This window comes from Eurypyga helias, unplaced genomic scaffold (assembly GCF_000690775.1).
Source record: "Eurypyga helias isolate BGI_N326 unplaced genomic scaffold, ASM69077v1 scaffold18242, whole genome shotgun sequence".
Lineage (NCBI taxonomy): Eukaryota > Metazoa > Chordata > Aves > Eurypygiformes > Eurypygidae > Eurypyga > Eurypyga helias.
In genome coordinates, this window is record NW_010235521.1 from 7,204 (window position 1) to 20,298 (window position 13,095).

The 13,095-nt window shown below is 41.9% G+C and overlaps 1 protein-coding gene across 1 annotated transcript in view; it reads left to right on the plus strand.

Annotated features, from left to right (window-relative positions):
- Positions 1 to 1,626: 1,626 nt before the first annotated feature.
- The window catches only part of ATP9A (ATPase, class II, type 9A), a 49,284-nt gene continuing 37,815 nt past the window's right edge, over positions 1,627 to 13,095 (plus strand). The window contains exons 1-5 of the mRNA XM_010146791.1: positions 1,627 to 1,722; positions 2,324 to 2,478; positions 3,497 to 3,641; positions 3,957 to 4,070; positions 7,508 to 7,616. Coding sequence (XP_010145093.1) covers positions 1,627 to 1,722; positions 2,324 to 2,478; positions 3,497 to 3,641; positions 3,957 to 4,070; positions 7,508 to 7,616 — 619 coding nt within the window. The remainder of the gene's footprint in view (positions 1,723 to 2,323; positions 2,479 to 3,496; positions 3,642 to 3,956; positions 4,071 to 7,507; positions 7,617 to 13,095) is intronic.

Here is a 13,095-nt window from a genome sequence, read left to right on the forward strand (position 1 = left end):
GATGAAAAGCTGAGAGAATTGGGCTTGTTCAGCCTGGAGAAGAGAAGGCTCTGGGGAGACCTTATATCACCTCCTAGTACATGGAGGGGGACTTTTTATAAGCGCCTGTAGTGACAGGACAAGGGGTAATGGGTTTAAATTGAAATTGAGGAGATACAGATAAGGTGTCAGGAAGAAGTTCTTCACAGAGAAGGTGGTGAAGCACTGGGACAGGTTGCCTGGAGAAACTGTGGATGCCCGATCCCTGGAAGTGTCCAAGGCCAGGCTGGATGAGGCTTGGAGCAACCTGGTCTAGTGGAAGGTGTCCCTGCCCATGGCAGGGGGGGTGGAACTGGATGATCTTTAAGGTCCCTTCCAACCCAAACCATTCCATGAGTCTATGATTCTGACTTGCATGGAGCTGATAAGAGACCGTTTGACACTGTCCAAAAATTATGATCTTGTGTTCCTTCAGTACCGATGCTTGGGTACTGAAGCACAGTGCTCTGCTACCTTGTCAGCATTTTGGTCTGAAAGCTGTTTTGAGTGAGAAAACCTCTCCTGTCTTTGGGTGCCACCTGTATGCTTATAGCTTAGGTTGTTCTTGAGCACAGACTAGAGAAAATCCACCTTTTCAGGGCTCATCTGCCACTCTTCATGAAATAGAATAATGTCAAAGTAATATGATTATGCAAACCTTTTTTTGTCTAGTTTTAAGAGCTTGTGGGAAATTCTCTTCCAAGGCAGCCTTGTGAAGTTCATGTCTATGCCTGCTTATGGAGCACTGAATCACAAGGCAGCACCTTTTCTTCACCTCTGGAAGCAAAGTTGATTTTTATTTCTCATATCTAGTGAAGGAACTGACTTAATTGCTAACACTTCTTGCTGCTATTTGTACCCGGAAGGGTATAAAACAAACAAGTGGTATCTTTGTAGGAAATCACCCTCTGTGTGGTGAGTTGTGAACATGCTGTGTGTGTCCTCTGGCAAGACAGTGGCTTCAAGAGCCGAATGCTTTGTGTCCTTCCTTAAACAGTTATTTCTTTCAGTTAGGTGGGTTTTGAAGGGAACTTCTGTGGCAGAATGCTGTGATTCCAGAGCAGATCTTTGCGGTGGTTTCTGGAAAGTTGTTTGTGAGAGCTCTTAGGCTTTTGGTTATCAGTCCAGCTGATCCTGGCTTTCCTAAATGTCAGTGAAATTCAATAGGGCTGATTTTAAAGGAGCAAGGAGGGTTGGGAAGAGATTGGCTTTCAGTAAGAAGCAGTGACAACAGAAGAAGAACCCTTTGGGGGTTTGGGAGGGTATAATGCTGCAATTTTGAACAGGGGCTTTTTCAAGGTACAAGAGGGGTCACTGATAAGTCCTTGTATCTCCCATAAAGTAACCAATGTTCTCTCTGATTTGTTGCTTCAGGTAAGGAATTGGTATGTCGAGCAGGGCAAGGTTTTATTCGCTACCATCTGCATGAGAGCTGAGTTTTCACTGGCTGCAGCGGCCGGGTCAAAGGCCCTGTGCGGCATCTCGGGGGTTCTCTGGTGTTACCATTGCTTAATGAATTACCCTGTTATCCTCTGTGTTTTACTAGAGAGTAAATCTTTCCTGTCACCTCATTCCGGGGTCTTTTAGTTGAGAAAAGCAGTGTCTAGCATGACGTTGGTAGGCAGCCCAGTGGTTTCCAAAATGGAGAGTACGGTTTGGTTATGTGTGACACCCAACTATGGGCCGAAGGAGATTTTTACTTGGGTAGTTTCAAGTATGGGCACCATGTACCATTGATGGGTTTTATTTATTGACTCTGAGTCCAGAGGTTCCCAGCAGCAGTGGGGAGAGGTCGGGGTGCCAGCCGGGCCAGGGCTGCTGGAGGGACCTCGGTGAGGTGTTGTGTACTGGTGGTTTAAACAAGGGCTGAGAGAGCGAGCTTAGCTCATGTCTCATGGCCTGGACTTGAAATCCCAGGGGGAAGAGGGGATCCTTTAGTAACCATATCAGTTTTAGTGAAGTTGATGGTGGCTTTCTTGAATTCCTGTGTAACTTCTAGCAAAGGCCAGAAATTATGTTAAATAAATGGCTTTAGTATAAGCCCGAGTTAAAAAGTGAAAAATGAGCATGCCAATGGGTTTCGTATTTTATTTATTTTAAAAAAATCTTTGAAAACTAGCTTTGCAAGGTATAAAAATTAATTGTTGTCCCGGATATTTGAAACGTGACAATATTTGATGGAACAAGAACAGATACTGCTGACAAAGTAGACAAAAATGCAGCCAAAAATTAGATGAGAGGTTCCATTTGACTAATCTGATTGAACTAGGATGAACTTAAATCCCTGTGGCGGTTTTTCTGGCAGCTCAGCTTTGTGGTGTTGGGTCCAGGTGTTGGTGTGGCCTGCTCAGACCCACAGCCTCCATGGTGGTGCTGCAGCGGGACTGTCACCGAGGAGCTGAAAATTTGCATCGCTGCAGCTAAAGTAACAAACCGAGGCTGTGTGGCTGGGTCTACATTGTGCGTTAGCAGTTGATGAGAATGTGTGTTATTCATTAGTAGTTAATATACAATTTTCCTTCAACATAAACAGAGCTAATGACTGTAATACTGTGTCAAAATAAAATCATTAATCATTTAGTATCTATTTTCGGTCTCCTCTTAAGCTTTCATTTTTAGAGGATTGTAGAGGATTATTCCTCGGCAAGACTATTTTCAAGTGCAAAAGTTTGAATATGTAAATACAAAACCCTTCTATTCAAAGGTATATGTTTCTATGAAGTTGAGGTATTAGGGAAGGAAGAGGATCTCTGTCGCCGTCTCTTCCTTTTTTTAGGACGTATGGGATCACTTTGCATACATGCATCTCTGTTTAAGTTCAGTTTGTAAATGGGAAAGACCCCTTTTGTTGAGGGAATTTCCACGTAGCAACAAGGAAACAGAAGAAATAATAACAGCTGTTGCTCTCTCTTTCTGGCATAAAACCTGCAACCCAGGATCAGCGCAAGGTGACCTTTCTGCTGGTACCCCACACCTCCTTGCTTCCTGGAGCCCTTCTGTTCACAGGAGGTGGAAGCTGTCCTAGGAGCTGGCACTGACTCAGTGCAGTGATGAGCTTGGTCCATGTTTCTCCATGCATTTTTTTCTTGAAAGCACATCGAGGATTCTCCCCAGCCCTTGCTGTAGTCACATTTCTAGCACTGCTGCAGGCCTGCCCAGCTTTGAACATGTGGTTGCGTGATGTTTTGGTAACAGCTCCATCACCACACAAGACATTTGCTCATAGCTCAGCAGACTGCAAGGCAATTCTGCAGTGGCTGTAACAGGTGGAGTGTCTGTATTTGGTAGAAAGTCAAGCTTTGGGTTTCAAGATGCTCGTAATACAGTGGATAATTGACAGATGAGAGGTGGTGAGTGACAGATGAAGAAGTGATGCTCAGCTGTTCTGCCTGGCTGGCAGAGGGGGTCTTGGTGGGGGAGGGAGCCATAGAAACCTGTTAAAAATTAACTCCTTAATTAATTAATATTGCTCCTATAGGTGTTGCGAGTGCTTAAGATGCTGTGGGAGGAGAGACCCAAGGCCTCGTACTGTTTGGCTTGGCCATCCAGAGAAGAGAGACCAGAGATACCCTCGCAATGTGATCAACAATCAGAAATACAACTTTTTTACGTTTCTCCCTGGGGTAAGTGTGAAGAAAGCAGCTTTTCATCATGCTGCACCAACACTTTCTGCAATTTCAGTGGTTTGACAGTAGATGGGTGCAGAACCTGGAGCCAGAGGAGATAATTATGTTTGGTTGTCTTCTGGTGGGCCTCCTGCAAAAGCTGCCTTAAGGCAGTGGCAGACCGGACACTGATGTCTCCCGAGTGCCCAGGATTACTTGGACTGCCCTAATTCAGTATTTAGACACTAGAGGAGCATGTTTCTGGTGGTTAGTTCAATATGCATAACTTCTGAACTCCATTAATCTCCTCCCTCCGTTTTTCTTTTTTTTTAGGTGTTGTTTAACCAGTTCAAATACTTCTTCAACCTTTATTTCTTGCTTCTGGCCTGCTCTCAATTTGTCGTTGAAATGAGGCTTGGCGCACTTTACACATACTGGGTTCCCCTGGTAGGTCATTTAAGGCTTATTTATTCATGAAAGTTTCAGTGTTTGACAAAATTCCTTGTGCTGCTTTTTCTCTAGGATGTAAGTTTGCACCTTAAGTCATTTTGTTATCTTACTTCTTCAGGCTTGCTCCATACATGCTGTGGTGTAGATGCCTGTTCTGGCCCTAATCTTTATTTTGTAGAAGTTTAGCAGAGATGTAAGGACTCTGCACACAACTTGTTCATCATAACAGGCCCAGAGCTCTCGCTACTGGCTGTGGTGACTGCAAGGGCAGCAGGGCTTTGTGAAGAACATGAGGGAAACAAATGGAGACCAGAGCAAATATATTCCCTGGCTATGTGTGTGTTGTTCACGACTGCATCTGACTGCAGGGTGTGCTCATGGAGGGTCGGCGTGGGGTGTCGTGCCCTCCCAGGGCGATCACGCAAGGGCCAGTGGTTGTGGGAGTCCCGACCAGCCTGGCAGCTGCAGTGAAGGACTGAAGGGTCCTTTCAAAAGTGACCTTAATGAGTGGCCATGAGCGCAATGACAGCAAATTATGCTCCCCTGCCAGACAGTTTGACCTGCGGCCTTGGGATAGGTCAACAGGCTGCTTCATAGTTTAACCACATTGTAAAATCCAAATAAAAAAAACTTGAGACACCCCCCTCCACAAACCTCTCGCAATATAAAAGTAAATCGATAAAGACATAATTCACACACTCATTTACCTTCGCTCGAGGTGTAGATAGATACTCTCCTTCCTGTGTATTATTTACCCTTTTCTTTTGATAGCCATGCGTTTCACCTGCGGTCAAAGGAAATAATCAGTTTTGAAGCAGAAACTCCAGTGCTCTCAAAGGATAGAAAGAGGAATACTTGCATAGAATAGGCTGCTTAAATCTCTAAAATGCACTGTATGAGCCAGTTAAAGTCCTTAAGTATAGGTACCTTTTTTTTTTCTTTTATCCCAGTAAAACAATTATTTCTCTTTCGATGTGAATAGCTTCTCTGCTGCCCTTTAGCTCACAGTATTGTCAAGTAATTTTGGTTCAGAGGGACATCTGGTCCAACTGCTTAAAGCAGGGCTGTCTTTAAACTTGGGTTGGTTTAGCTCGTCTACCTGAGTTTTTAAAATACCCAAACATAGACATTCTTTTTACTTTTAAGAAATGACACAAAACCAACTGAAAATTGATTGAAAAAGCACAGGGATCTTTCTAAGACACTGCTTGCATACTGATTTGTGAAATGGTGGTGGTGGTAAAAATTCATGGCTCTGAGGGATCTGAAAAGGGGCAAAGGAATTTTTTCCTGCCTTTTAGACTTTCAGTACAGTGAAATCCCTGGTAAAAGCCAGAAAAAAGTGAAGGGGGCAGCTTTGGGACATTGCTGCTAAAATTCTGTTTGTATTAAAGTCTGGATCTCTCGAGTGTGTGCATTTGCTGTATAAATCGAACTCTGGTTTTGTTAAATGAAGTATACATGCACACAGGGGATCTCTCTTTCTGGGTTCTGCAAAGGCGGTTATGATTTGTCTGTGCTAGGTGAGCAATTAGAATTTGGCATATGAGCTGCCAGAAAGCAGGATAAGAAAGGTCTTTGTTCATTACTGGCTGCTAATATGAGTGTTGGGGTTGGAATGACATATGAGATGACACAGGGAGTCGGCACATGTGGGAATATTTTGGGATGATTATTTGAAGGCTCTTCAAACAGCTGAAACATAAGTTGAAAATAACTGTTGCTTTTTTATTTTACTTTGGAAAGATGATAAGAATTCCTAGCTAAATGCACAAATGCTGCTTGTAAATAGAAATGTTCACTCTTTTCTTGATTTGTTGGTTATGGGAAAGAGATCTTTCACGGTGGTGCAAAACAGAATGCTGGGGGGTGAAACGCTTCTATGAAAATGTTGTATTAATGGCTTGTTACTTTCAATGTTTGTAAATACAAGATTGAATACAGACATCTTTTAAAAAAATAATTGCCCGTTCTTGGGTCTCCTCATGTGTCTGCATTTTTAAATACTGCAGAAACATACTACGTTAATATCAGTATTGAAATGCAATCTAGATCATGCATTTAGATGCATATGTGTGTTGTAGAATTAGGGACTATTTAGTTTTGTTATAGGATTGTGACAGCTGCAGGTGAAGTGTACCTCAGTATTTTAATAATTAAACCAACTGCTCTCCTTCAGTCTTAGCTCTTAAGTCATTCTTCATTATTTTCCTTTGTTAAAAAAAAAAGTGAGGATTTGAATTGTCACTGTGTTGCGTAGTGTTAGCAATGCTCCACAGCCAGACTTTCCCAAGGTGGTTGTTGAGCCGAGGTTCACAAGTTCTTTGGGCCCACCTTAGCAACTTGCACACACAAGGTTTTGGTGGTGTGTGCATAGCCATTCCTTCTAAAACTGAAGTTACTTAAAGCTGAAAATTGCAACCCGCTGGTAAAATGTCCTGTTTGGGTGGGTGGGTTTTTACAGATATTTTAAGGTATTTTAATGTGTTTTTCAGGTAATGCAGTTCCTAATATCACCCTGCCCCTTAAAACAAAGAAGTTTCTTATTGACAATCAGTACGTGGTTGCAATTTTCAAGAGCACGGGTTGTAAGAAGTTAATTTTTCTCCTGTAATGTATGAGGAGTGTTTTAACTACTCAGTGAGTCTGAGCTGCATAGTGCCTAATAAAAAAATGGCTTTGCGGTACTAGTTCCATAAAGAATTGTTTGCATTATTTTTTATCATTTTATAGTGAAGGATGTAATGTGGGCATTTTCCTCATGACAAGAGGAAATGAAATGCCTGCTCATAGCCACAGTAAAGTAGGGTTGAAACCCTAATTAGACAAATGTGTAATTATGAGTAGTTCACATTAACATACTTAGAGTGCTTATTTGTGTAGGTTGAGTGTGTACTCAACCTACATGTAGCATATACATGAATAGACATGTTCTATATCTGTATATCTGCATATATAAAAAAGGGGTTATATAAATTTCTATATAGACTTCTGTATAAAGAAATCTCCCAGATTTGGTGAGATAACTGTGATGGCTTCTGTGGTGGAGGCAGTACTGAGACTTGAGGGATCCTGTCTCTTTTGTGTAACCCCTCTCAGACTTGAGACTCACCGGTGAAGTGAGATGAGGTGTGTTATTTATACTCCTCAGATAAACCTTACAAAGCTTTGCTTGGGGATGTGCTGGCAGAGCATCACCGGAAAGCTGAGAAACAACCATATTTTTTTGTTTTAAGCAGCAAGTCTGTTGTCAGTGTGCTGTTGGGCGTTCTCCACGGCAGCACCTATCCCTACAGTGATTTAGTGAGAGAAGCTAGAGTAAGGAAATGCAGACTGTTGGTGTTGGTAAGGGTAAATATTGCTCTTATTAGAGGCAGATGTGATTTTTTCCTGACCTTTTCATCCATTCTGTTTCCCCCCTGTGCTCCTTTCAGGGATTTGTGCTTGCTGTTACCGTCATCCGCGAGGCCGCAGAGGAGATCAGATGCTACATGCGCGACAAGGAAGTGAACTCGCAGATCTACAGCAAGCTCACAGCGAGAGGTCGGCTCGGTGGCTCCAGCGCACCCGCTGCATCCTGGCACGGCTGCGGCAGTGCCGGCGGTTGCAACTCAATCAAATGCTGCTGACAGTTGGAGAAGCAGAGTTCAAGGAATGGGGAGGGGGTTAGGGGCTCGCAGGCACGTGGCTCTGCGGCCGCGCTGCTGCTGCGGAGGCCTCGGGGGTCCGGGTGGCTTCTTGTGGTTGGCTCCATGCTGGGCAGCGGTGGATGCTGGGCTTTGCTGAGGGTTTCCCAGGGAGATGCACAGCTTATGTGGGCTCTGTGTGTGTGTGTTAATTGCTTCAGATACCTTCAGAGCATTATCTCAGCAACTTGAGGCATGGGGAGCGAGCAGCCAGTGCATTTACACGCGCAAAAGCCTGCGTGGTGGGCTGGGGGTTCTCTGCAGCCAGCACCAGGCAGGGGTGAACTTCAAGAAGCTGATGTGGTAGTTTTAAACCCTGCTTGCAGGCCAAAACTTCTTTCCCAATTATTGTCCCTTAGTGGGTTGGAGTCACCAGAGAAAATGAAACTGGATCTGAATGCTCTAGGTTGTGGAGGTGGATGTTTCCAGAAGGGAAATGTGTTTTCCTTCCTGCAAAGCTGTGATGCGAGAGAAGAGCTCCATAATGCTGCGTGTATGACGGGAAGGAGAGGCAAATACAGCAAACAGCACAGTAGGAAGGAAACAAGAATGGAACAATCGTAGATGTGATATGTTGTTTGGGTGGAAAAACCATTTTCCTGATTTTGGTGGTGGTCTATCTGTCCTCCTGCATGTGTGTTTTTGTTTGTTCACCCTATTAGTAAGAAAGACAGATGTAAGAAGGATTCCTATATGCTATCAATTAATAGTCATTAATGGAACTAACACATATGTGCTGAAAAAAGGGAGGACAATCCACACAGGTAGATAATTTGCAAAAGCATTTTACTAGAGGAATTAAACCTAGGTCTGTGAAATTGTCAGAAGATGGTTTTGCAGGGGTAGATTCAATTAATGAGGGTGAAGGTAGGCAGTGTTCTAGTGCCAAGGCCTGGGCACCCTTTCAGCAGAGGTACTGCAAATCATAGTGATGTACAAGTACTCTGTACTGAAGGAGCTTGGGAGTGCATGTGGGAGAGCGAAGGTGAGTTGCTTGACATACTGCTGTGGTCCATCAGTTATTGAACATGCAATAATGGTTGAGTTTCATTGGGTTTTTTTTCTGGGTGTACCACACAAGGATTTCTATCATCTAAGTCTTTTGCTAAATGAGACTGTGATATCATCTCTTTTGTATATTTTTGTTAGCGGAGACTGAATGTAGCTCCTCAGTATTGGCAATATCTTGTACTTTTTTTGTACACATCATCGTATTTTTGTTAGCGGTGACTGAATGTAGCTCCTCAGTAGCTCCTCATGTAGCTCCTCAGTATTGGCAATACCTTGTACTTTTTTTGTACACATCATCTTTAGCCCCTTCTTCCAACAGTGAGGAGTTTGGAGACCTCGTTTGTAAGTGAGCCCAGGCTGCAGCTCAGCTGCTTCTGGTCCCTGGCTCTGGCCATTGTTAGGTACAGCACAGCTGTAAACAAAGACATTTAAATTCTTGTTTGAAAAATCAAATGTGGCCTCACTATGGAGTTACCCCTAATGCCACGACAATGACAGTGAGGCTAGGGTTTTGTTTTTAAAAAGGGAATAAACTGAATTTAATCAACTTTTTTTTTTCTTTTATTTCTGGTTTCTTTGTTATAAAAGTTTATAACTCTGAATTAGGATGCAGTGAACTAGGTGTAGTAAAAATATGCTGCTTTCAACACTTGCACTTTTAAGAATAAGGCTGTTTTTTAAATATAATTGCTTAAGGCTGTATATATTTCACATCCTGGGAATTATGGGGCAACTCTGAACTAGAGAGTTTGAGTTTCTGAATATTAAATCCCCTTTTAATAACGTGTTCTTACTACAACACTTAATGCTTGGCAACCAACAAAAGCCTCATCCAAGAGGGGTGTACTACATCTATTTAAAGATATAAAAGAGTTGCCTTCTGGATTCTATTCAATGATCTATAAGGGGCCTGACCTCTCCTTTAGTTCTTTTCATATTGCTATTACGTTTCCCATGAATGATTTCCCTCCCCCCAGTCCTTTAACTTTTCTAATTTTGTGAAAGAAACCAAGGAGGATTGGCAGCTGGGCACTAGCCAAAAATCTTAAGCCACTTTATTTAACATGAATTTGGTGCAGAAACAGGAATGAGGTTCTCTAGCAGTATAGTTTAGAGTCAGAAAACCACAGAACATTATTTATGATTGTCTCGTCGTTTGATGAGAAAAGTAATTTTCTGTCTCTCATGGAACCTCAGTACTCAAGCTTTTCAGGAGACCTGAGCATCTACTTTTCCACTGATTAAAAACTTAGCACTTCTGAGAATCACCTAGGAGCAGGGGAGTATCTTGTGAAGCCACCATGGCTGGGGGATGATAGTGTTAGGTTTATTTTACTGTATCTATTAATAAAAGTAGGCAAGCTTTCAAGGAAGACTTTCATCAGGTTAGAATTAGAGGCAGCAAATATCAAAATAAGCTGAGAACAGCTGATCTTGACCAGTAATTGTCAATGTAGCTGACAAAACTCAAGGGTGTAGCTGACAAAACTCTTTGCAGGCTGTTTCTTTTCTTTTTTTGTGTGTGTTGAATAGCACAGTTCATGCTTCAGGATATCAGTGCCACCGTGTACTGAGAAGGGGCAGTGCAGAAGGGTACTGGTGCACAAAAGCCCTCTGAATGTTGCTATATGATTTAAAAAAAAACCAAAGCAAACTTCACCATAGTTTCACCTCTAAAGCCAGTGTTTTGGGGGAAGGGGATTAGGTGAGGCTCGGCACTGAGCACTGCTGTTCTTGAAGGTTGGCTATAATGGATCTAATGGAGTGCTCTAGCTTTCTCCAAGCTATTTTTATTTCCCCAGAGTATTTGCACTAAGCTGCTCTTAAGGTGGCTGGAGAATAGTTTTTCCCATCTCCAACCTTGGCCTCCTCAGCACAACCCCACGGATGTAAATACGTTCTCAGGTCCGAATGAAGTCATGGAGACTTAAGCACATGATTATATGCAGCTTTGAATAGGGACAGGAGTAAGCACAGACTTAGGTGCTTTCCCGAGTTGGCATTCTCTTGTCCTCTTTGTGTGCAGTTCCTCACAGACGGACACATCTCCAGCCAGGAGCTCTCCACTCCAGCACACCCACCAGCCTGGTCCCCCACCCTGGGGTTGTATTTTGGATTTACAGCTTTGCTTCTGTACGTGAAGCTTTTTTCATGTACTGTTCTTGTTAAGCTTTTTAGGATACACTAAGCTGCTTGCTTGGTAGAGCAGAAGGGAGCATCCTCTTTGGATCACATTTTATTTTGAATATGGTTGCTGAATTCCAGGAACTAATCTTTTTGGAGGGTAGCGTGAAGCTGAGTAGACAGTAGGGTATTTTCTGGGTTCCTTTATTTTACATAACATCAAAAAAACTCCACTCTGAACCTCTTTTCTCTTTCTACCGATATGATCCATTTATATTCCAGAATGATGAAACCAGCAGACTTCTGGAAAGCCTTTTTTTTTTTTTAAATAGAAAAAACTCCATTTAAAGGACAGTTGTTTGGATTGTAATAAAAAATAATCAAATTTCAATCCCCCATTCATAAACCTACAAGCCTCCTTGTGTTCAGAAGTCTGTGTGCTGGCTTTCTGCTTGATAGAAGGCTAGAACTGTGCTTGCAAATTCTTGGTTTGTTTTTCTTCTCTCACAGCCCCCCTCCCTGGGTAACACTGCATAATAGAGAGAGACTCCACAGAACGAAATGGGAAGAGACCTCCTACTGTGGGGTGCTACTTAAGATACAGATCATTGGCATTTACCAGCCATATAAAAACAATATTTTCCCAAACCCTCTGCGTCCTGCTCCACAGTTTATACAGCATAAGGCTGCAAAAGCCAAAAGTTTGATGCAGCACATGCAAACAACTTAGTTTTTTTTTAGACGCATTGGACTTATTTTCTCTCTGGCTTCACGTTTAATTCCAAATTAAGTGTTTTGGTCTGTGCCTTAATGAAGCTCTGCAGATTCATTGTGAAATCTTGACATAAGTGCTCATGTAGTAGATAAAGGCATCTCTTATGGCTAATATATTTAATACCTTAAATAATCTGCTTTATAGTATATCCATCACACTGCAGATTTGATGATAATTGCAAAGCCCACAGCTGAATTGGAACAACCTGTTTGCATTTTATTGTTTCCTGATTTTTTTTTAAGATTAAAAAAGTGTACAGCAATGAATCAAACAAGTACCAATCAAATTTTAAGAACTTACTTTTTTTTTTTAAGTAAGGTATCAAGAGTGGGTGCTTTTAAAAATTGTGTTAATTGCTGACTTGTATTTTCTGAAGTTAATCAGAATATAAACTGGAAGTATTGTAAGTGCTACATAAACCTAAATATATTCAGAGGAAGCAGATCTAGATGCATTTATAAAAGCATTCATTTTTTATTACAAAAATACCTTAATAGTAGAACAATATTGGTAAACAATGCAGTTGTGTTATTAGTTGGTTTCTTAAACATGTGTGAGAAAACATCTAATGTTTAGGAGGTCGTTTCCCCACAGAAAGAAAAAGGAATTACAGAATTCCCAAGATCAAAATAAAACTAATTCAAGTAAGTTGCTTTATGGGAGTCCTGAGTCAAAGGAAACATCTGGTCCCGCGCCTTCTTAGCAGGACATATGGTACATACTGCAGAGATGTCATCCATGAGAGGCCAGGAGTATGGCTGGAAAAGCAGAACTAGCTTTGCTACCTAAAAAGGGCATCTCATTTATACAGGAGTTATAAAAACGTGTCTTGGTTAGAAAGGTCCTCTCTTTCTTTTACCTTGAAACAGCTGAGGTTGGGAGGGTTATTGAACAAGACAAATCTGCTCCAGCAGCTTTGATTTTTTTTTTTTAATTGGAAGAATTTTAAAGCAGACAATATTGTTTTCAGAATAATGATCCAAAAAGCCTTTTATTTGCATAATGGTAGGAAAAGATCACGCTGTACCTTTGTCCAGGCATTAATTTTTCTTTTCCAGCATGAATTTACATCATTAAGGAAAGCGCTACAAAAGTAAGTTTCTGTTCTTGAACCGTGCGGGTAGTGCTTCCTGTACTGGTAATCACCAAATAACTCCTTGGGATCTTTAAGAGAAATACTTAAATACGGTAAACAAATCCATCTCTCCTTCCAAGAGCTTTTTTGCACAGTGGTTTAGGGATTGCTATGCCTGTGTGGGGAGAGCACACATTTGGGGTTTTTTCCCTCCTTTACACAGAAGAATATTCAAAAGCACTTTTTGTTGTTTGGTGAATAACCGTATTAAAAGGGGAGGAAGAGATGTTATCTGTCAGACCCTTTTAGTGTCATAGTACCTAACTTTGTATAGCCCATACAGAAGACTGC